This window comes from Perna viridis, chromosome 4 (assembly GCF_037379345.1).
Source record: "Perna viridis isolate PV_CMFRI_1.1 ecotype Kerala chromosome 4, ASM3737934v1, whole genome shotgun sequence".
In the NCBI taxonomy this organism is placed as follows: Eukaryota; Metazoa; Mollusca; class Bivalvia; order Mytilida; family Mytilidae; genus Perna; species Perna viridis.
In genome coordinates, this window is record NC_142448.1 from 10,650,686 (window position 1) to 10,673,752 (window position 23,067).

The window sequence follows — 23,067 nt, forward strand, 5'->3', positions numbered from 1 at the left end:
GCAATATATACAAATGCGATTGAAATGTTATGCAATATTATAAATGATATGAAATTTTTTTATTGATTTCTGAAGAGAAACGACATCTCTATAACAATCATATTTGAAAAAGGAACAGCCAGGTCATAGTGACGATCGCAGAACGTTTGTCGTGTCGACTTAAATATATAGACAACCAATCCGTTTCCACAGCCAAGATTCTATACCAACGACCCGGAACTTGCAAAACTTAAGATAAAGAGCATACGTTCTTATCAAACCTTGCGTTAAATTTGTCCAATTTGTCGATCACATTTTTATGAGTAATATATTACATTCAAAAACTTCATATCTAAAACTTGAATATCCATATGGTTTCTGTCAGTTGCTGAGCTCTCTACAGATATGAAATCGGTATAATGGTTGCAATTTCTAGAAAAGCGTATGAGCGTTGATGCTGTCACCACTGTGATGTTACTAGAAAGGAAAAGATAGTTGGTAACTAATGAACGGCTTTATATTTGTATATTTATAATATACACTCCCTCACTACATGTACAATTTTTGTGTTACCAAGCTAAAACTCCTTTTGCCATGATTTTTCTTATAAGGTGATTGGCATGGCTGACATGCCTGATAAACTCACTACTAGTACCTTCTACATATACTGAACTAAACAAGAGCCACAATACTCAAAATAGATGATGCAAGGATGCTACACTAAATGAATAGGAATTAAATATTGTAGACCTACAAACAGTCTTACTTGCAACGATAGAAATAAGACTAGAATTTTCCATAGCATGTGCACATGCCACTTTACGAATTGAAACAAACTGTAACTTTAAATTAGTAAAACATAAAGACAAACGGTTCAATCTATCAGAGTTTATTTTCTACAAAACATGTAAAACAAATACAATACTTCTACCAAAGAATACACCGATTGGTTAAATTGGATTTCAACAATGTACATCATAACTACGTACAGGGAACTAGTTCAACTCGATAGAATGTTCATCCAACAATATATGTATCTACCCTTACGTACAGTAAGAGGAGAAAGAAATCAGTGATAAACCTATATTTAGTCTAGTATTCATTATTATATATTCTTCTATTAACGTTACAGGACAATCCATTAGTGTTGCAACGTTAGTAATCTTATATAACGTTACAGGACAATGCATTAGTGTTGCAACGTTAGTAATCTTATATAACGTTACAGGACAATGCATTAGTGTTACAACGTTAGTAATCTTATATAATCTTATATAACGTTACAGGACAATGCATTAATGTTACAACGCTTAGTAATGTTAAATAAAAATGATACCAGTACTTGATGACCAAGACATCCAAAGAACCGATTTGAATGGGCAATGCATACAAAAATGCAATTAAATTAGGTAAAATAAGAAAGAAAATCCGTAGAAAGTGTTTTTTATAGTTTCATGCTCAGTCTAAATATTCCTAAGTAAGAACGATACTAAGAGATTTGCATTAGTTTAAATTATTCGTGTTATAATTAAAATGATATAATTATTGTTGTTATTGAAGTTATACACCATCAAAATAATCACCGGACATTGTTATCGTCTTGATTATTAGATTAATCTATAATTTTCGTGATGATATTAAGATAAAAATAAGATAACGTGAAGTTAAAGTGAAAGTTAGGTGAGATGAAATAACATGAGGTACAATGTAAAATTCAATGTTTTTTTTTTAATTGAACTTCATCTGATTATTCTACAGTCAGGTTCAAGTTTCACAGGAAGACAATTTGTATATATGTTGCTCGAAAAACACTTGAATGACACGTAACTATACTATTTAGATTTGTCTTAGTTACAACATCGTTTTAGTTAATACCGGTAGGGGTATAACCAACTATATTTTAGATTCTGCCAATAAAACCCTTGGTATAACATCATTCTTATTCAACAGTATTGAAGTGACAATTTCTCAAAGTAAAATGTGTCATTCCAATACCGTCACTTTAATAAGTGCCGACTTTTCCACTGGCACACGAACTCTCTTAAGGATGAAAGAGTTAAAGTTGTTTTATAAAAAGATATCGACATTTCTTGTATATCTACTTTTCGGAATACTTGACATTTATAGTAAACATTGTATGTAGGTGATTCGAATTGGAAGGTATCAAAAGATACTTTTCTATTTGATCTTTTTATAAATTCGATATTTTCTATTTTCCCATTTGTTTCCCCGGTGTGTATCCTATGATGCGTTTGCGTCGGAAAACAGTACAAAGCACATTTCTACACTTTTGGCTGGTCAGTTTCCTGACTCCTTAATTTTAAAGAAAAAAGATTGCATAAGTTGTTAAAAACATATATAGCTTGATATCTGTTGCAAAAATGTTTTGTTGAATCTAAATAACAAACAAAACCACCACCCCCATTCAATGTGAATTCTTTTTATTTTTATATGAAACCTATGAATATTAAATCTAAGAATATTTGGAATTGTGTACTGACCATTTCAAGCTTCCACTTAAACAAGAGAGTTGTCGACTTTCATTGTATAAAATAAGGACTCCTTCACACTCTTGTAAGAACACAGGTGTAAGAAATGACAGATTCTTAACTATAAATTGTAAAAGAGTCTGAAAAACGACTGATCATCATATAGACCCTACGTAAAATACAGCGACAAAATTATTAAATATTGCATAAAATTGTAAATGTCTGTACACTGAAACTTATAACAAGATCTATTTCATCTTAGCTGGATTAAATAGGTCATATTTGGTTTGTTTGATAACTGTCACAACTTCGTATGAGCAGCATGTTCGTTCACAACCTCACTATATGATGGCGGTATAGGCCCATCGTCAATTTTCTCCGTAGAGGCACTGCCATTCAGGGTAAAACCCTCGTTGTCATATCCTGTCGAAAACTTTACATTTCCATTTGAGTTGGTATTGATATCTCCATTGCTTTCCATTTTATTAAGACCATCCGATGATCCTTTTTCCAATGGTACTTCTGATTGTGTTGTTACTATGTGATGTGCCTGTTAAAAATGAAAGTCCATGCAAACCACTTTAAAGGTATATGTAGTTTTAGTTTAAATGTTTTAAGATATATGAACTTATATACAAGTTGATTTTTAAGTGAGTGTCTGAGACTGTTTTTCAGACGCAGTCGGTATAGTTTCGCTTTTTACCCTTTGACCTTAAAGACGCTCTTCTATGGAAACCACAGTCACCTGAACGCAATTATGTTCACCGTTACTGATAACTTAGTGGCGTTCGAAAAAACTGCATCGAAAACTGAAATTGCGTGTGATGTTGTGTTATTTCCCGAATGAAATGGAATAAATTATAAATAAAAAGAACAAAATTTCATTGCGTCGGCTATTTTTTCAAGATAGTAATTGTTTTAACTTCTATTGAACATTTTATAATCGCCTGTTAGAGCTACTTGAAACAGACCAGATCCAATTTCAATACAAATCTAGCAAAGCTAGAGAGTAATTTAAATAGCACTCTTAGTAGAAATCTGCACTACATTATATCAATGTCATACCTAACTACCACAGAACACCTGCATGATCTTTTGGACACTGTCTTAATTTTGAATAGCTATCGATTATGATGACTTTAACCTTTAAATTTGCCACCCACCATCATAATTGGCAGCTATTCAAACTATAAAGACAGTGACCAAAAGATCACACAGGTGTTCTGTGGTAGTCAAATAGAACACATTGGTAATAATGCAGGGCAGATTTCTACCTAAAGAGCTATTTAAATTACTCACTAGCCTACCTAAATTTGTATTGAAATTGGAACTGGTCTACATCAACTAGCTGTAAAATGTCTCACTTATTTGTGCCCGGTGATATTGTTATCTCATACGTGTTTTCAAATAGAAAAAAAAACAGGAGAATGTTACATAGTTTACATTTAGTAATTCATTTACATGAATCAATATCACGTGTTTCATATAAATTTTTGAGAAATAATCTGTAGATTACACATTGTAAATTTCTTCATTTTATCATCATCGAAGCTAAAATAACGAAAACAAATAAGATTTACTGCACAAAAGTTGATCTTTTATTGATCTTTAGAAAGCTTTTATCAATATATACAAAATTAATTCACTTAACTTTGACCTTGCTCAACTTAATCTTCCTCAACAGCTTAACGAATATATATACAAAAATGATTATATTTAGAAAAAGACTCGAACAAATGCATACCCCTTTGTGGTTGACGCCGAATCTCATCGGTTTCTTTACTTTCTCTGGCAGATATGGAAACAATATATCAAACAATGGGCAGATCAATTTAGGGTCCAATTCCTGTGGCTTGGTTGGACCTGTAATGTTTATATTTCGTGTACATTTGTTCCTCACAACTCAATATATCATACAATTGGCAAATCATTTCATAATGTAATACCAGAGGATGGCCTATAAGATATGTCTGGAGATGATGCATGCATTATAAAAAAGAAACATCAAATTCGCATATTTTAAACATTCATAATTCAGCAACAGTTACAGACTACATAAACAGTCATAGTTTGCTATCCGATTGTTGCACGTTTGAGATCACAAAATCATATAGATTTTACATGAAATTTTCACTTTGCAACTACCGAGGGAGATGAAAGAAAGGTTTTCTATAAAATATAGATCTGTATATACGGAAAGCACTTTATAATTGCGTGAAAATATTGCAAATGTGGACCGAAAATACAGTGGTTGTTTTCTAATCTCGCATCACCTTCATAATTGGCATGTCTGAATTTTATATGGTTTGGTTAAGGATCAAAGATAGAAGAAAGCTGCACGTGCAAATTAATGTACATTAAAAGATATGCATAAATAAAACAGGAAGCATTTTGACAAGAACGCTTCGAAAAGGGGTATAATAGTACCAAATAAAAATACCTGTTAAAAAACTGACAATAAGCCCTACACCACAGACAGTGAGAACAGCTGTAGCACTGTACCACATGTACGATAAACTGTATAATCTCTGGAGAGGATCACTGAAATGTTGGAGAAATGACAATTAATTACCATTTTTGTTCTGATAACATAATTATTAAAAATATTTTAAAATGAAATTGTTGTAAATATGGCAATATCGCGTGAAACTGGTATTGACTCGTTAAATATTACCGAAATTTGAAATTATTTTATTTTATTTATTTATTCACATTTTTTGCGGCGTCGAGCGAATCTCGTTTCAGTAAAAGAGTAATCAAGGGAACCAAGATTTCAGCAGAAATTAAAAGAATGTAACCCATGGACAAAGACCAGACAGGCAAAATACACACAAAACAAAGAATATAAAATTACCAAAAATAATACGTACAAACAACAAAAGTAAAGAGCAACTCGGGCTCAACTAAAACATGGAGTATGGACCAGGTATACCGGTAAGGCAAGCGTCCTCTGCTTTTTTAGAAACACCCACCGAGTTGCTCATAAAAGTCAAGTCCGGAGTAGACGAAAGAGGAAAGGAAAACTATGACACGTTAAACAAATCAGTTTTCATGGTGCAGATGATATACCGTAACGATCAACGAGTTAATGATGACAACCATAAAAGTTCTGACGTGATGACTTCAATTTTGAAGCAACATAACCCTGTTCCATAAGTCTAATTGTAAGAAGTCTAGTGTGGTTCAAAACGTTTTCATAGTTACGGCAATCTCTGGCATACAGTATGAGTTGTGATATGAAAACTCATTACGCAGGTGCTGAAGGATTGTTGCCATATATGGAAGGAAAGTTGACAATACGAAATGAAAAGTAATTGCGTTTGTCGCATAGTTTAGTCAATAGTTTTCCTTTACCATCGATCTCTAAGTGTAGATCAAGATATAAGGCTGACTTAACATATGCTGTAGTATCCATTATCTCAAGTTCTGATGTATAAAATCCCCGAGAGTAGGGTTGTTTAACGAGAACATATTATCTATAAAGAGGAAACTGAGATCAAAGGATCTGGCTAAAGGATGTTCCTTCCTTTTGGTCAGATCAGCTATAAAGTCAGTATTACAAGAGTGAAGAAATAGGTCAGCGAGTAGACCACAATTTGTTCCCATTGGAATGCCGACTGTTTGTTGAAAAATGCGTCCACCTCACTGGACAAATTTGTTGTCGATAAAAAAGGTAGCACTTTGGAAACATCTTCTTCAGTATATTTGAAAGATGATTTGGAATTTTTGCAAATTACGAGTACTACATACCTGTATCTAAGTGTACCGTCTTTTTGCGTAACAACGATGTATAATGTTTTTGAGTTGGGATTTTCACTGAGTATGGGGAATAGAAGTATAAAGAGTTGAAAAAATATAGGTTTCAATGCTTTTGTATTTGATAATAATCTTGAATTGAGGGTTTCCAAAAGATCTATCGAATATTTAGGATCCAAATTGAATAGTTAAGTATTAACAAATATGTAAATTACATGCAGTCTTATTAAAGATGACAAACATCCCAATCCATTTGTAAAATGCACATGACAACTTCCGGGTAAAGATTCTGTTACATTTTACAAAGCCCCATTAGAACAAACTTGTTACCTTTCATCTGGCATTGATGATACATTATTCATGGGTGTCGTTGTATAAGACGCATTGCCAAGGGTAAGATTCCAGTTACAATCTGTAGTAAACACTTTGGCCTTAGGGTTGTTCGTCGGCTTGTGTATTTGAGCACCAATGAAGATCCAGAACAGAAAACCCAATCCAGTAAATAATCCAGAAAAAGCACCCTATTATTGAGAAAACTGTTATATTAACCATATAAATCTACGCCCACTATCAATATCATCAGTATTTCTGTAGTTCAGTTGGCTGCATATTAACCTTGGGAGAAAGTTTTAGAGTATCAACAAAGTTACCATAAGAATGATTACCCATATAAATATCTGCCAATAACCACACTGGAATATTTTATGACAACCTTCTTTTAGAGGCTTTATAATTAACATTATATAAACGCTTGTTTCAATCACAGAATTTTACTTCGTATAGTTAGTTTTTACACTATCTAATCTTCAACATGATTCAAATGAGAGACTCCCTACTAATGGTTATACGAGAAATATTAATATCACGTCCGTTATCTGAAACCAAAAAAACATAACCATACTAACCCATTTATTTGACCAAGGGAACACCATTCCAAGAATAAACAACCCTAGAAGTGGACCACCAATCACACCGAAAAGGGACAAAGCAGCCTAAAATAAAACATTTTATTAATGAGTTTATTCAGCTTTAATGAACAAGTGACTCATTTTTAAATGATCGTACAAACGCAAACTAACAAGCACAAAATCACTACATCATACATTAAAACTTAGCTTTTCGGACTTGAAAAAATGTTTTTATTTAAAAAGCAGTTTTGTCTTTTATGGCAAACTATACAAAGAATTAAGATGGAAATATTCTAAAAAGATTCAACCTGCAACATCAAACACCAACCAAGCATCAGCAATTACTCCACCAATCACCAATATAGTATCTTACCTGCAATACGCTGCCCAATAGAGATGCTACATATGTCAAACCAAGACATATTATCCCAAACACAAACACTGAAAAAAAGAAAAAGAATATTTTACATATCTAAACATACACATGGATCAGGTGCACCTGTATGATATGCAGCATTCACTATTTAAGGTTGTTCATGCTTTTTGTGATTGACAACGGGAGACAAAATTTTGGAGAGAAAAAATACAAGACATCAAAGTTATTCTGTTCCCAGCCTGGAGTGAGATGATGACCATTACCATGTTTAAACCAACAAGCAACTCCATTAGAATTAAAAAATCATAACACTTCTGTACCTTCCCGTTTCAGAATCTATTTTGATATACAAATTGCAAATTGAAAATCGGACGGTCTAACAAACCTAGATATCAATTTTCATCGAAATCGGACAACTCTGAATTTTTTAACTGCGGCCACTTTGAAAATGGCAGTTAATACGTAGCTCAGACTGTCAATTGAGCGGCAGATTATTAATTTGGATGTCTTTAAGAACCTAGATATCAATTTTCATAAAAATCGGACAACTTTGAATTTTCGATCGCGTTGGAGGCCGTTTTGAAAAAAATGAAGACCCTTTAAAAAATGGCGGCCAGCACATTGTTGCAATCGTCAATTAAGCTGCATATAATTAATCGGGACAACCTTAATTTCCTACGCACGCATTTTTTTCGCGATTTTGTTCGGATCCTTAACCTGAATATGCCACAGTGGAATATGCTTATCAAGTTTTGTCAAATTCTGATCAGCAGTTTCAGAGATATACGAGTTCAAAGTTTTCTACGTAAGGACTTGGGTACTCTCAGTCTGGCATCCATTTATAATAAATGGCGGCAGCTGGATTTCTTTTTAATTTTGGAGTTCTGCATCTTTCGAAGAGAAGATCTAACCTCCTGTAAAGTTTCATCTCAATCGGATGAGCCACTTTCGAGAAAACGCGCGGACAACTTCAAGGATTTTTATGACAGAATTTAATTAAAATAATAATAAGAAGAAACGGAGTAAAAACAACAGAATAAGTCTCCCACCAAATTCATGGTCGGCGATTTAATCAAAAGGAATGTTACAAGTTCAGGGCGAAATTAATGATAAGGCTTGATAAATATACGCTTCCTTCAAAAAGAAATTTGATACTGGATTACAATTTAAAAAATTGTCAAAACTTGACATTTTGTTATCAGAATACTATTTATTTATTACAGAATTATATGTGATAAAATTAATTTAAAATTTACCCTTGTGAAAAATTTTTGCAATCCACTTAAGAAGAGGTGTTAAAAATATTCAAGACATTTTACTTTGACAGGAGTTTAATCGATGTGAAAAACGATGGTAATTTGAATTATTATTTCTTATCAGATATTTATACAGGCTTATAACAATACATTACATAAAACATAAAAGCAACCATACAGTAAGCTAAATGTCTAGTAAGTAGTATTCCATTGTTTAGAGCTTAAGCCATTTTAACCAACTGTGTGAAGAAAGTTAATATTCATTTCGCAGACATTTAAACAACAAAAAGTAAAATATCAAAACTAGTTCAAAATTCCAGCAGCCCAATCGAATTCTCGAAAACCCTTTTAAAGTGGATTTAGGGCAGCTTCTTTCCCTTTGTGTCTTGGTAGGTGTTATTTTGGTTATTTCATGTTCTTTGTTGTGTGTGTCTACTTTCCCTTTCTAGTCCTTATCTTTAGAATATGCTATGTTAATTTCCGCTCGAATATTGGTTTCCTTGGTTACTATTTGTACTACTTTTAACCCTTGAACAGACTAGATATATTAAACGATATATTATTTAGAACTTTAAAGATAAGGGTGGCTTTTCTCCAGATATATTACCAAGAACTTTAGAGACAAGCGTGACCCTTTCTCCAGATATATTACCAAGAACTTTAGAGACAAGCGTGACCCGTTCTTCAGATATATTACTTAGAACTTTAGAGAAAAGCGCGGCCCTTTCTTCAGATATATCACTGAGAAGTTTAGAGAAAAGCGTGGCCCTTTCATCAGATATATCACAGAAAGCTTTAGAGACAAGCGTGGCCCTTTCTTCAGATATACTACTAAGAACTTTAGCGACAAGCGTGACCCTTTCTTCAAATACATTACCTAGAACTTTAGAGACAAGCGTAGCCCTTTCTTCAGATATATTAGGTGATATATAGCTCTTTACGACATCCTGTAGAACAACGGCGGATAAAGAATTCAGACCAGAAGACACGGTGCTGAAAATGATTATAATAACTACAAAAAATCTACGTCAAAAATAAAAAGGTACGGTAAAGAAAAGTTTACCAACCGGAACAACTTAACATCAGATGTATTAAATTATACTGGAATTCTTAGAAAATTAAGTTTTCAATATTAGTATTGTAAATATTACAATAGTACGACGCATGTTCAGTTGGTGGACAATTCAACATATTTCGTTCCCCAAAATCTGTATACTGTCGTCACCATTACCTGGGTACCTGAATAGCGATTTCAAAATGATCTGTCATAGATTGTCATCATTTTCAAAACATTTGATAAGCATGCATGTTCTACAAAAGGCAGAAAATATGTGTCCTCCCAGAGCACTTGAAATCACTCCGGTTTAATTTTGGTTCTATAGTGTAGTGATTTATTTCTTAATTTTTGTTTTCATTCGGTTTTTATCTGGAATTGTTTTATCTATGGGTTTCCACATGTTTGTACCTTCCCTATTGTTTTATCCATGGGTTTCCAGACGTTTGTACCTTCCCTATTGTTTTATCCATGGGTTTCCACACGTTTGTACCTTCCCTATTGCTTCTGTGTATCACACAAAATCAAATACACTAAAATATTTGCATTCAAACGTAATTATTTTACTGGTAATACGGCAGTACTGTTAACTAGATTAGTGGTAAAAAGAAAAGTTTTTGAGAAGGAAAACACCTATATCCCCTTACCTTAGGGCTCCACTGAACAATGATGCAACGAACAAACCAGGAAAACCTTGAAGATTTCCGAGAACATCCATAACAAACAGTGGAAGAAGCTATTTTAAAAATAATGATTGAGATAACTTATTACTTGCTTAAGATTTTAATCTTTTAATCACGGTAATTTGTAGTGAAATTTTACTCAGAACGTACGCAAGTCTAATTGAAATATTCAATGTATTTTCGTTTGGTTCTGTCGGTCTTTTTTCCCTGGGCATTAACATGTCTTTGCAAGGTAATAAAGTTGAAATCTAGTCTGTAATAAGTTAAGTCATCGGGGTCAACAGTAGCTATCGACAAAATTTCATTTTGATCATAGTTCTTAGATTGTATGTTTGTCTTCATATTTATCCTCTCGTAAGCTTTATTGAAAAAAGACTAAACAAGCACAAACCTGATCTGAGGATTTCACTAAACCAAACTTGAAAGGATCACAGTGACTGTACAAACCAAACAGAACCATGCCAATTAGACAACACAAGTACAGAATACCACACAACCCCGGAAAATTCAGCCACATGGCACTGAAAATATGAACAAAACACTATTATTATAATCCAAATTTATGGTGCAAGAAATAGTTTAGCTTTATGAAAATAATAATAATTTAATATTTATTTTAGACTAATTTGTAATTTCCTCATTCTCATTTTCCTTTTCTGACTATATTCACTATTTTTTGGTTTAATGTTTGTTCGCTTTATTCAAACAAATTATTTTGATTTACAGATGATTTATATGTTACGTCAAACATTATGTAATCTAAGAACACACCAAAATGGCGCCGTACATGTATCTTAAGTTTAATCTATATGTTTATTGTTAAGTTTCATTAAAAGTAACACGCTTTTGGTATGTATGCTATACTTTCACTTACATCTGAGCCTTCCTGAGCGTTGGGACAGTACAACAACGTTGGACCTGGGCTTGATTCACACCATAGATAGCAACCCAAGTAAATGCTCCACCTATTACTAAGGACCATGCACTGTGTCGTACGATGGGATCAGGACTGAAGCTGTTAATGAAATGCAGTGAATCTAATGAATTGCTGAACTAAGTGAATTTGTTACCATTGCAATTACAAATTGTGTCCGAAGCATGTGAATCGTTTTGTTTCCTGTTTTAGTAATTTTTGTGATGTTTTTGGATTTTGATCTTTCAGAATTGCCTCTTTAATGCTTTGGTAGTCCATTGCCAAAACTATAGCTAGGATTTTGTTGTAAATGTAACTATGCAGTTTTATAAGATTTATACAAATGACATGTACATTGTACATTTAACTCTGGGTTGTGTTTAAAAATAACGGTGTTATGGATATTTTACTTATTTTTTCCTCAGCATATCCAGAAGAGAAGTTATTATCTATGTTTTGTATTGCATTTAATCTTAAATACACGATCAAATGCCTACTCTGAAAAATAGACTCTACCACTCGCAGACGCAGCAGACCAAGATTCAGCAAACCCAACTTCTATACTGCCTTTAATCAGGATGGCCAATAATCCACAGAACATGATTACCACTTGGAAGGAATCTGTTATTAATACGGCTTTCATTCCTCCCTATTTTGGATCAAGTAATCATTAATAGACAATATTGACCAAATAACAACAGAAGTATAACATCAAACTATTATGTTTAACGTGATATTGAGCTCAAAGAAAATGTAAATACACGCATACGCACAAAAAGACAGTTGGGTAAAAGACGACAGAATTTTTCTGTGAAATATGTTTTCAAAATATGATTACCACCAGTAACCTCCAACTTAGAATTTGAAACTAAACGAGATAGCCTATTAATAGGATATTTTTAGAAAAAGTGCATTATCACCGACGATCTTCCAATCGAATCGGTTAATCTTTATTTTGATTAATTTGACACCATTCTTCCTTGTTTGCAATGAAATGCGCATCAGGCGAATTGAGTTTGTTTACTTTTTTATTTAAAAGATATTATACAGGTTTAGGGTAGCTCGTGGGGTGATTTTCTTGTAAAAAGGCAAGTCCAATACAAATGATAACGTACTATTGTTGTGTATAGAGTACATACTGCACCAACAGATATAACAGATCCCCATAATGTGAAACCAGTCACTAAAATATACAATCAAATGATTTCAAGTTTAGATTAGAATGCGTTTTAAATTGTGTGTACAAAATTTAGGTAAATATGATATTGATTTACATGACTTTTTTCTGCATGTCACATCCAGGTGCAGAGAACCTACCAAAGCAGACATGATCAATTAAGTTTGTTTTGTTTTGGGGTGTAGTTTTTTATCTTGTATTCTCTGTCATACGAAGTCGCTTGACTTAGATTTCAACTTTTCCTTCTTATACGTTTCAGGCGATGATAAAAATATGTACCTTTTTTTCTTTTGTAAATACTTAACTTAACAATTCTTATGTTGATAAATGCGTTCTATTAGTCGGTTTTGATTCCCTTAATACCGTATTCTTGATGATATTTCAACTGAAACCAATAAATATGACAATCATATGTCACTGACGTTACCTGCATTTAGAGCAAGGGACGGGGCATACAGCACTAATGACATGTACAATAACTGAAACAAATAGAATATTGTTAGCCACGCCAATACGTATTCAAATGTCGATCACAACTTCGATTTTTTTCTATCAAGGGATAACTAAGCTTAACATTAGATCGTACCAACACATTCCTAAGCATACAGATACAGAAGTAATTCACCCGAAAACGGTGTCCATTAAAGGGCGGTTTAAATAACAACACGAAACAATGAAATTATGTTAACACAAAAAAGGTTCATTTGAATAGTAACTGCTTTGATTGTTTAAACATAAATAGTCACCCAGATAACAAAGTAAAATTTGAACAATGTTTTTTTTTCAAGCATAGTGAAGCATTATTGTTGTGTTATCATCTATAGGCCCTTTCATGTTAACTGGATAGTCATTGAGCATGCATCAATATACAAATCCGCGAGGAATTTTTTTTTGTTCTACCCAAGCCATGCCTGCTCATTGACTTAGCACAACAGAGTGTATTGGTTATCGTTGGTTTGGCCATGACTTACCATTTGTACAGCGAACGTCATAGACCCAGCAGTTCTCACACCTTTACTGAAACGGTGTTCCAAATACTGAAAAAATGGAAGTAGTATATACGTCAAGTTCAGCATTTTATCGAGAAGCGGACAAATTAGTTCTGATTATTGAGCAGTTTTATTCTACTTATGAATTTCCTTGGTTACATGCTAAATTAAACAGAAATGATCAAGTTAGGGTTTATTTGACATACTGATGTTTATTTGACATACTGAGGTTTATTTGACATACAGATGCACTATCGTGTATCAGGATCTTCTAAGAAATAAATGATGCTATAATGTTTCAAATAAGATCAACGAACTTCTTATACTCGGAATCGTTTATTACGAGCTGATTATGAAATCATTTCACTAACTAAATTCATATGTTTTCACTCTGTAAACTGATTATACGTATGGGTTACATGTAAAGTAGTATTGGGCAATCCATTGTATGATATAAGAATTTCGGTCGAAGTAGAGCCAACAATGACAGTTATCTTCTAAGTAGATTTCCAGATTGTCGTGGTGTTATACTTAAGAACCTATATCCAAAATAATTTTAATGAACAAAAACAGATACAATTGACTATATCAATCTATAATATAGTTACATTGGTAAGTTTGTTTGTTCAGTTTTTATCATTTTTACCAGTACAATACAAGAACACAAGAACCTATTCTAGTACACTTGGTTCAGGTGAGTTCACAATATTGTAATTTAAATCTGTCAAAGTACTTTTTTTCAAGTAAAAATAAGACTTTAAAAATAGTGTGTTTATGTTATCAGATTTATTGCGTCGATTTAAAAGGGGGGTATTATCAATTAGCAGATCATGCAAAATGTTTACTAAACGAAATTTAAATATGCTCCCAGCATAATCAAGACTATGAACTCTAAAGTGCCTGTATCGCTCACCTTGTTCAATAAGCAACATTCTATTTTTGTTAAAGCAGCCATATTTTTTTGATACCCTTATGAATATTGGACTCGTGGATCGTTACGATATAACCATCTGCACCATGAAGACTGATTTGTTCAACGTGTCCTATTTTTCTTTTCCTCTTTCGTCTACCCCGGACTTGACTTTTTATGAACAACTCGATGGGTGTCTCTAGAAAAGCAGAGGACGCTTACCCTACCGGTGCACCTGGTCCATGCTCACAGTTTTTAGTGGAGCCCGAGTTGCTCATTTACTTTTGTTACTTTGTATGTAGTTACTTTATGTTCTTTGTTGTCTTTGTCCCTGGATTACATTCTTTTGATTTCTACTTAAATTTTGGTTCCCTTGATTACTCTTTTATACCAATTTTGGTTCTATTTGGTCTGGTAGTATCAGAGGAGAAGATTTTTTTAAAGAAATACCACTGAAAATAGAGAGAAAAAACGTTGAAAAATGGCAACAATTCCAACATGGCATAACACATTAACACGAAAACTTGACCACAGATAGATCTCATCATACCGAACAATTCTAACCATTCAGAATTTGCCTAAATCTAAAGGTTTTTGAGATATCTGCGTAAAACTTCTATCTGACTCCTATGTTCTGTTTCTCTCACTACGATGTTCTTGAATTTTAATTAAAATCCCTTCATTCCATTTATTTATAGCAGATTTGTTTAAATCTACGTTATAGTGATGACCGACCAAGGTATTTTTCATTCTGAAAGCAGTTTTAGAAATATTTATTTGATATTTATGATTTATGATACTAACTGGATAAAACAGATCTGCCTGAGTTGAAAGTTCAATTTCTTTTTCTGTAAGCATATTTTTTAAATCTTCATCTGATTATGATTATTAATTATGTAATATCCTACAGTAATTTCCATGTTTTGTTCTATGAATCGTGCTGTCTCTATATATGGTTCATGTCGCTTTTTCGATTCACACGAAGGGTTAAAAATATTTAATAAAGAATTTCAATGTAAGCGTCATATATTCCCCCAGCAACATTATTCACATAGTAAATATTATAGAAATGTCAATAGTAATCCTAAGGTCTTTAAAAAGTTTACAAAAACAATTGATAAACAATTCTCGTCATCGACTTTATCGTTTTGACTGGGTGTTGTTCTGATTGATTATGAGAGTGTTAGAGTGGTATCGTTAAATCAGTTTTATTGGTCTTCATTATATTTTTATGCATTCATTGCTGTTCAAAAGAAAATTATATTTTCTGTGACATATGTTGACTCTATAATAGGCAAAATTGTAACAGGCACTTCATTCTTATCAGTTCATGTTGTCATCAAATTAGAATAACACAGAATCGTAGAAATTTTCATAATCTATTGCAGGCTAAAAACCACTAATTCCACTTCCCATAGGCTTCTATGCTAATTTCACAATATTCAATGGCTTCTCTGGACTTTACCTTAACTTTAACCTGCAGATGACTATATATCAGCATGATTCTACATATGTCAGCTCACAATCCTCAGAATGGCATGTGGGGTTAGCAGACTTGCAGTGCAGTACTGGTCACCGGAAGTGAAGGGTTTATAAATAGCATGGGAAATCCCAGTGTTTTCACAAGATAGGGGTATATTTAAAAATCATTATGGAGATAAGGCTTCACATCACAAGAAGCAAAATGCACCTATAAAATGTAAAGAAATGTTTTTCCTTTCAGAAACTGTTTAAATTTTTTAAATAAGATGAGAACTTTTTTCACAGCACTATGAGGAACAGGGGTAATTTCTGCGTAGGACTATTTTTGCCTACGTTCCAAATGCTCATTGGTTCAATTGGTGGTCTGTAACCTGCATACAAAGCATTATAATACTCTTTATCTTGGAATTCGGGGATAGACTTTTCAAATGCAGAGAAGGAATCTGGAATGAACCTGAGAGAACAGATCAGGACGGGTACGGTCGCATGGAAACAGATTGCTAGCGGCTTATGACACAGTAAGGCATAAGAGATCGGAAATTAGAGACGTTATCTCCGTATGAAATATCTTGATATTTCTCGCTAAGTATTTTTTTTATTACTTGTCAAGATATATAGGACTGGTACAGCTATGGGTAGCCCAAAGCAAACGGATACATCTTCACAGAGTATTGAACATATCTAAGCCACTAAGATGTTCGATTACATGAAGTGGTTTTAAGACAAGACAACATAAGATCGACAAAGATATTTGTAGGTACTAGTCCTATTAATATATTGCCTTTCATGCTTCAACTTTAATTGTGATTTATAGCGTAATTTTCGGTTTTTCTACTATGATTTGTTTTGTTTATTTTCGTTTATGCTTCTGTTATCATCCATATGCATTTATTTTACAGGAGTACAATCAGAAAGTCCGAATATTTAAAGTACAATCGTAATACTAGAGAGAAAAAATTAAGTACATTCTACAAATAATGAAATTATGGAAAAGTAAGGTTTGATTATACACATTTATAGCACAATTTGGGAAAGTGGCTGTTGCATGAAATTGAGAGTGGTATATTTATTACTGACGCATAATATTTAGATTGGTATCTTTATTTTAAACGTCATAGTCCTTTTTTCTCTATATGATACATGACCTAACAACTCAGTCGGTCTTTCTAATGTAGCTGAGGACTTAACTCTTCCGATTCACCTGATCAATGCTCTCAGTTTTAGTGGTGTCTGGGTTAGTTTTTTGTTTGCATACTTTTCGTTTTTTTTTTTTTTTTTTTTTTTTTTTTTTGTTCGCTTGTCAGTCTTTATTATCATACTTTATCTTTGTCCCTTATCTTTCAGTTTTGATATCATTTCCAACATTATTATCCTTGACCATACTTCAACCTCTTTAATATTGCACTATCTAAGGTTTCAAACAAATGTTTACAAGACACTGTTAATTTTATTTTACATTGTTATGCCATTTATTTCCTTAATCAGAATGAAATAATTTATATGGAAAATACGATTGATTGATTGATTGTTGTGGTTTAACGCCCGAGCAGCAATATTTCAGCTGTATTCAGGCGGTGAACATGAAATGGATGATAAAATGAACATGAAATGATGATGATGATGATGAAATGAAAAAAGGGATGGGACACAAGGATAATAGGGTCGTTATATTTTGATTGTCACTGGAAATAGGGAAAGATGGGTAGGGTTGGGCAATATAGCCTCCTGTGGCGGAGCCCTATGGTTCCTACTCCGGGAGAACACCACAGAAGGGTTCTTTAACTTGCGAGGAACGTGGCTTCTTTCCCAACACGGTGCACCATTATGGTTTGCGGTCAGGTTTTCCGTATTATGGCCTGACGACCCCAGTATGTAACATGCCAGGGGTACCCCATTCCACCACCTGGGGCACACAACCAGTTGCTCTGTGGACAGAGCGCCCCAGCCCCCGGCTAGGGTTCTGAGCACTATTTAGTCGCCTTTTACGACAAGCTTAGCGCTGCTGCGGGCCTATTTTTTTGACACCCGCACCCGCACGGGGAAATACGAAGAGTAAATTTACATATTACATGTTTACAACTGGTTTTAAAGTATTTACAATAGGTTAAAGCATTTTTTGCCTGTTTTACCCTCGTCTCAACTCATAATATTAGAAAAAAAATACTGAGGTAATTTTTTTTCAAAACTGTAAAATGTGTCCAGCATGATTGTAGTATGTTTCGGTAAATTTTGAAATTTAAAGGACATAGTTACAACAAAATTAAAAAAAAAAACGTTAACCGATAAGAAATTCTGACAATATTTATATTTCTTCATATAATCATATATGGTATGTAAAGGGCCCTTTGATTGGGATAAAACATACATTGTATAATCCCTTTGATAGCATAATAAAGATTAAAAAATGTTAAGATGACAAATTCGTTTGTTTTGTTTGTTTGTTTTGTTTCTTTCTTTCTTTTTGTTTTTTAATATATATAATTGATATTTTTGTATTTGCCATTATAGATATGCAACTTTATATCAAATACTCTTTAGAATTATGTCAAAGAAAAAAGTTTTTACATCGTAACAAATGTTTGGATTAATGGATTCACATATATATTTACATATGTGGGCCAACTCTCTATTTTGATATATCCCTGTTTAACATACAAATTTAGAGAACTTAAAACAACTTGGGGTTATATTGATATTTTTCGAAGATTTCTGTAATGTGTCAAGAAATATATATGACTGCAATGAGTATATCCAACAGCAAATGGATACATCTTACAAGAATATTGAAAACATCCAAGCTACTAAGACGTTCGATTAATATGTAGTAATTTACAGCCGAGACCATATTATGATCGATAACGATATCATATTATTTGGGTCCAAAGATTTTAAATATTGCCTGTCATTGTTTAGCAAGTCTTAATCTTTATTATGTAGTGTAATTTTTAAGGTTTGTTTTTGTTTATCTACGTGTATAGTTTTGTAACCATCGGCATGCATATATGTTATAGATGTACAAGAAGACAGTCAGAAAATGTCTTTTAAAAGTTCTATAATTATATTACTTGAAGAAAACTTTTTAAGTACATTCTAAACACAATGTCGCTGGCGAATGACAGATTGGTCCCGTCTTTATTATTTAAACTGCTGTTGGCATTGAATTCCAGTTTTGTTAGAACGATCCAACAATCTCAATAAAACAACAAGTTTTATATGGAAACCAACAGAGATATTTCCGTTTTAACTTAAGTAAAAGGGGGATTTTAAAAAACTTCCCTTTACCTGTCCGCCCGACCTACATATGATAAACCGTGATAAATCTAAAAATCCATGACATTGAATATTTACCGTGAAAGATTCAAGCAACTCAACTGTTTGAATTAAATAATTTGTATTCAATATATTAGAATATGTACTTTGATCTTCACAACAGGAGATGAGAAGAAATGGCAGAACACATTTTTAGAACTTCATATTAAGGTATTGAGCCCATCTCGCACGTGAAAGCTTCAAATATTTAATAACAAAATTCGAGGCAACACTAAAATATAAATCCTCAAAAATAACCACACCTTCTTATTATTCTTATGGCCCACGAATTACACTCTCGCAACTCCGTTGTTCGGCTTCGTTTCTAATTCGAGATCTTCTAAAACTAACATAGTGTCTAACCCAGCGTGTAATTGTGGTGCTAAAACCGAGGACGTAAATCATTTCTTCTTTGTATGTCATTTCACAATGATATCCAAAACGACCTTGTTCATGAACTGAATTGGCTACCCATGGAAATAGAAAGTAGTATTCTCTTAAGTGGGCATCAAGATCTTACAAACGAAATGAATGCAGCAATCGTAGAAGTTCTAACATTTATCAAGAAATCGAAACGTTTCCTCGTTGTTTAAAATACTTGGAGGCGTCGGGTCCATACACAAACTATATGAGGTAGTAAATCTTTTGTTTTGTTATTTTATTTACCCAACTGATACTAGTTTTTAGTTGTTTTCTTTTTCTTCTTTTTTTTCTTTTGCATGTCATTACTGTATATCTTTGTAGTATGCCTATGTAATATTGTAAGAAATGTAATTCATGGTAGAGGACGTCATAAGTTTGACTAACTTGTGCCCTATCCAATTTGTTCTAGTTCAGCAAATAAAATTGTTATAAACAAAACCAAAACGAATCAAACCCAAAACTTTGAAATCTGAAATAAATGATGTTTCTCCAAGTTCTAAAAATAACTTAAGAATTATAGGGATGATCAATGATTTCAGGTTAGGCGAAGACAGACAAGAACATACCAAGATTTCATGCATGCAAAAAAAATGATATTTCAAGTTACTCGGGAGGCGTAAAACCAAACACCGGTGGAACAAAAACAGAAACGATTCCCTGAATATTGTCTTATTGTAGGGTAAATTTTGATATCACTGTCAAGGTTTAACATCACACATCCGTAATGTTCATAGAATTAAAACTTGAAAATTGACATATATTTATATCAAATATCCTCATTTGCCAATCTGAAAAAATACATCTGACAAAAAGTGGTGTACCAGACAGTTGGCATAACGTACCTTTTACTTCTGAGTAATTCAATAACCTTATCAATTTACATGTAATCTATTCTTCCATCTACATGTAAGTTATTTTTCGGTGTGCACCATGAGCATTGGGGTTATTTCAAATAGACCGAAAAAAATTAATAGTCATTCCTTATAATTTAACAGTATCAAAATTTAAGGAATAAATCAGAAAAAGGGTTGATGGCGTCACATCCACATTGTAAAATTTGGTCTATTAGATGATGGACACAATTTTTAATCCAGTCCGAAAGCGTGTTACTACTGGAATTAAATTATTAAATATTTTAAAAATTTTAAAGCATGTACACCCCCTAATTTATAAAGTCGTTATATATGACATGTGATCAATTTTATCAAAGATTTGAAAAATTGGGAAATGTAAGACTATGTTCTCCTTGAAACAATTATTGACCGATTTGGGGGGACTAGGAAAAAAAGAAACAGTAAAGAATTAGTTGTAGAAGATAGGCGAGGGCTTTGCAACTCTAAAGGCTCCCAAGAAGGGGAATAGTAGTTTTCTTTCTAGTCAACCAATTACATGTGTGCAAATTGAATATGGTCTTCATAAGAAATGATACGTTTGTGTAAGAAAAGTTGTACTGTACATATACAAAAGACCTATAGGTGCAACCACCATAATTAACCACATTCGCTGGCGTTATTATTTCACCTGATTATAACATCTGTTATTATTACGTGGATATAACATCCTGTTATTGTTCGTCTAGAAGTGCAAACGATTTTCTCAAAGAATGGTGTATCAACAAAAGACAGTAAATTTGTCGGAATTAATCGAAGATTACATAACAAATATATAGACATATTCAAACTTAATAATATCTAGGTAGGAAATAAGTGATTGCCCTTCACCTATTAAGCCGTGCGCGCGTGTGTATGTCTCATTAACTGCAGGGAGCAGCCTCCGTTGACAAGGAAACGACCAGGTAATCAAATAGCCAACAACAGCAAATAACCCAAGCAAACAAACACAAATGAGCAATTTCGTCAAAATTTTGCTAAACTTAACGGTTTTGGAGATATAAGCGAAAAACCACTGTATGACCCCTATGTTCTATTTTTAGTAACGGCGGCCATGTTTTTCCACAGATCAAAAATCCCCACATCAGTTCTATGAATGATACCCAAAGAAACATTCATACCAAGTTTGGTTCCAATTGGTCAAGTGGTGTCAGAGGAGAAGAGTTTTAAAAAATTGTTAACGACGACGACGACGAACGCCAAGTGATGGCAATAGTTCACGTGGCCTACGGCCAGGTGAGCTAATAAAAAAGACATGATGATGATGTAAATTTAAAAACCCAGTATGAACAATTGGGTAAATCCTGGACAGACTACAGTGAAAATAGAAGGTCAGGTAAGAAAATATAAAGAAATAATCTAGAACACAAAATTTGATCATAGCCCCTCACCCTTTCCTCCATAGAAATCAAATGGTTGCTCTCGAACTCAATCGAGTACAAGTCAGTTGTGTAAAGCTACAATAACAAGAAACACTTACTTCATAAGCACTGGTTACCTTCAACTTATAGAACACGGGAAGGAAAACATGGGCTGCTCCAAATACCACGAACAGATAGGACAACCCTATATACCAATACATTGTTGTATAGTTGTACATCTCTCCTGGTGTCCCCAGTAAAGTAATCGCAGACATAAAACTGGCCAGGAGGGACAGAGCTACTGGAATTGGACTCATGTCGCCTCCTGCCAAAAGAAATTCTTTAATGTTCTTCTTTCTCCTATCGGCCCATGCATAGTAGAATCCGATACAAGCCGAAATACCGAGTGTCAGTCCAAAAAGCACATAATCCAAAGTCTGGAAGGTATGTTTGGTTCCAATCTGGAAACTATACGTGTTCTGCTTTATCATGGTGTTAAGACAAGAGGAGTTTCTATCACACCTGTGTCGGCCTTACGTAGAATGCAATAAGTACAGGTGTACGGCCTTACCTTTAGCCCTTCTTTAATATTGTAATTTTCTCCTTTGCTGATTTGTGTTTTAAGGTATGCTTGTTTACACATATAGCTCTTATCTACCAGGTATCCGTTATAGAGGTAAAAACTTTAAAATAATGCATCCAACAGTATACACGTAGTTGTAACGAAATAGAAACTTCCTTATTAAAACAGTGAATTGTTTATTATAACGATATTTTATATATTGTCAAGTGAAGTGTCTCAAAAATTGACAATTTATTTAATATGTTATTCATACGTCAGTAAGATGACGTTAAGCGATGTTCATCCTAACGAGTTTCCTGTTTGATGACAACAAGGAATAAAAATCGGGACCGCCATTTAACACTTTTAAATTAATTTACAGTATTTTTTTTTAAAGAGGAAGAAAATTTAATCACATGTATGGTCTATCCTTAACATTAACGAAAACGTGTTCTTCTGACTAATCATTCATATTACAAACACCAAATCAGATTGAAACTTCAAGCTTCGGTGGTTTTCAAGTTGTAATGTCTACAAGTACACAGTTGTT

At 33.3% G+C, this 23,067-nt stretch overlaps 1 protein-coding gene across 1 annotated transcript; it reads right to left on the reverse strand.

Annotated features, from left to right (window-relative positions):
* Positions 1-852: 852 nt before the first annotated feature.
* On the reverse strand, positions 853-22,834 carry LOC148618814 (sodium-coupled monocarboxylate transporter 1-like). Its single transcript, XM_088578059.1, has 15 exons — positions 22,075-22,834; positions 13,563-13,628; positions 13,019-13,070; positions 12,530-12,597; positions 11,912-12,063; positions 11,376-11,516; positions 10,893-11,022; positions 10,466-10,554; positions 9,642-9,757; positions 7,506-7,573; positions 7,130-7,216; positions 6,555-6,745; positions 4,909-5,009; positions 4,213-4,331; positions 853-3,018 (listed from the first exon to the last, which is right to left on the reverse strand). Exons 1-15 carry the CDS (start codon positions 22,444-22,446, stop codon positions 2,770-2,772), a joined length of 2,001 nt encoding a protein of 666 aa, XP_088434185.1. The 5' UTR covers positions 22,447-22,834; the 3' UTR covers positions 853-2,769.
* Between the last annotated feature and the right edge of the window lie 233 nt (positions 22,835-23,067).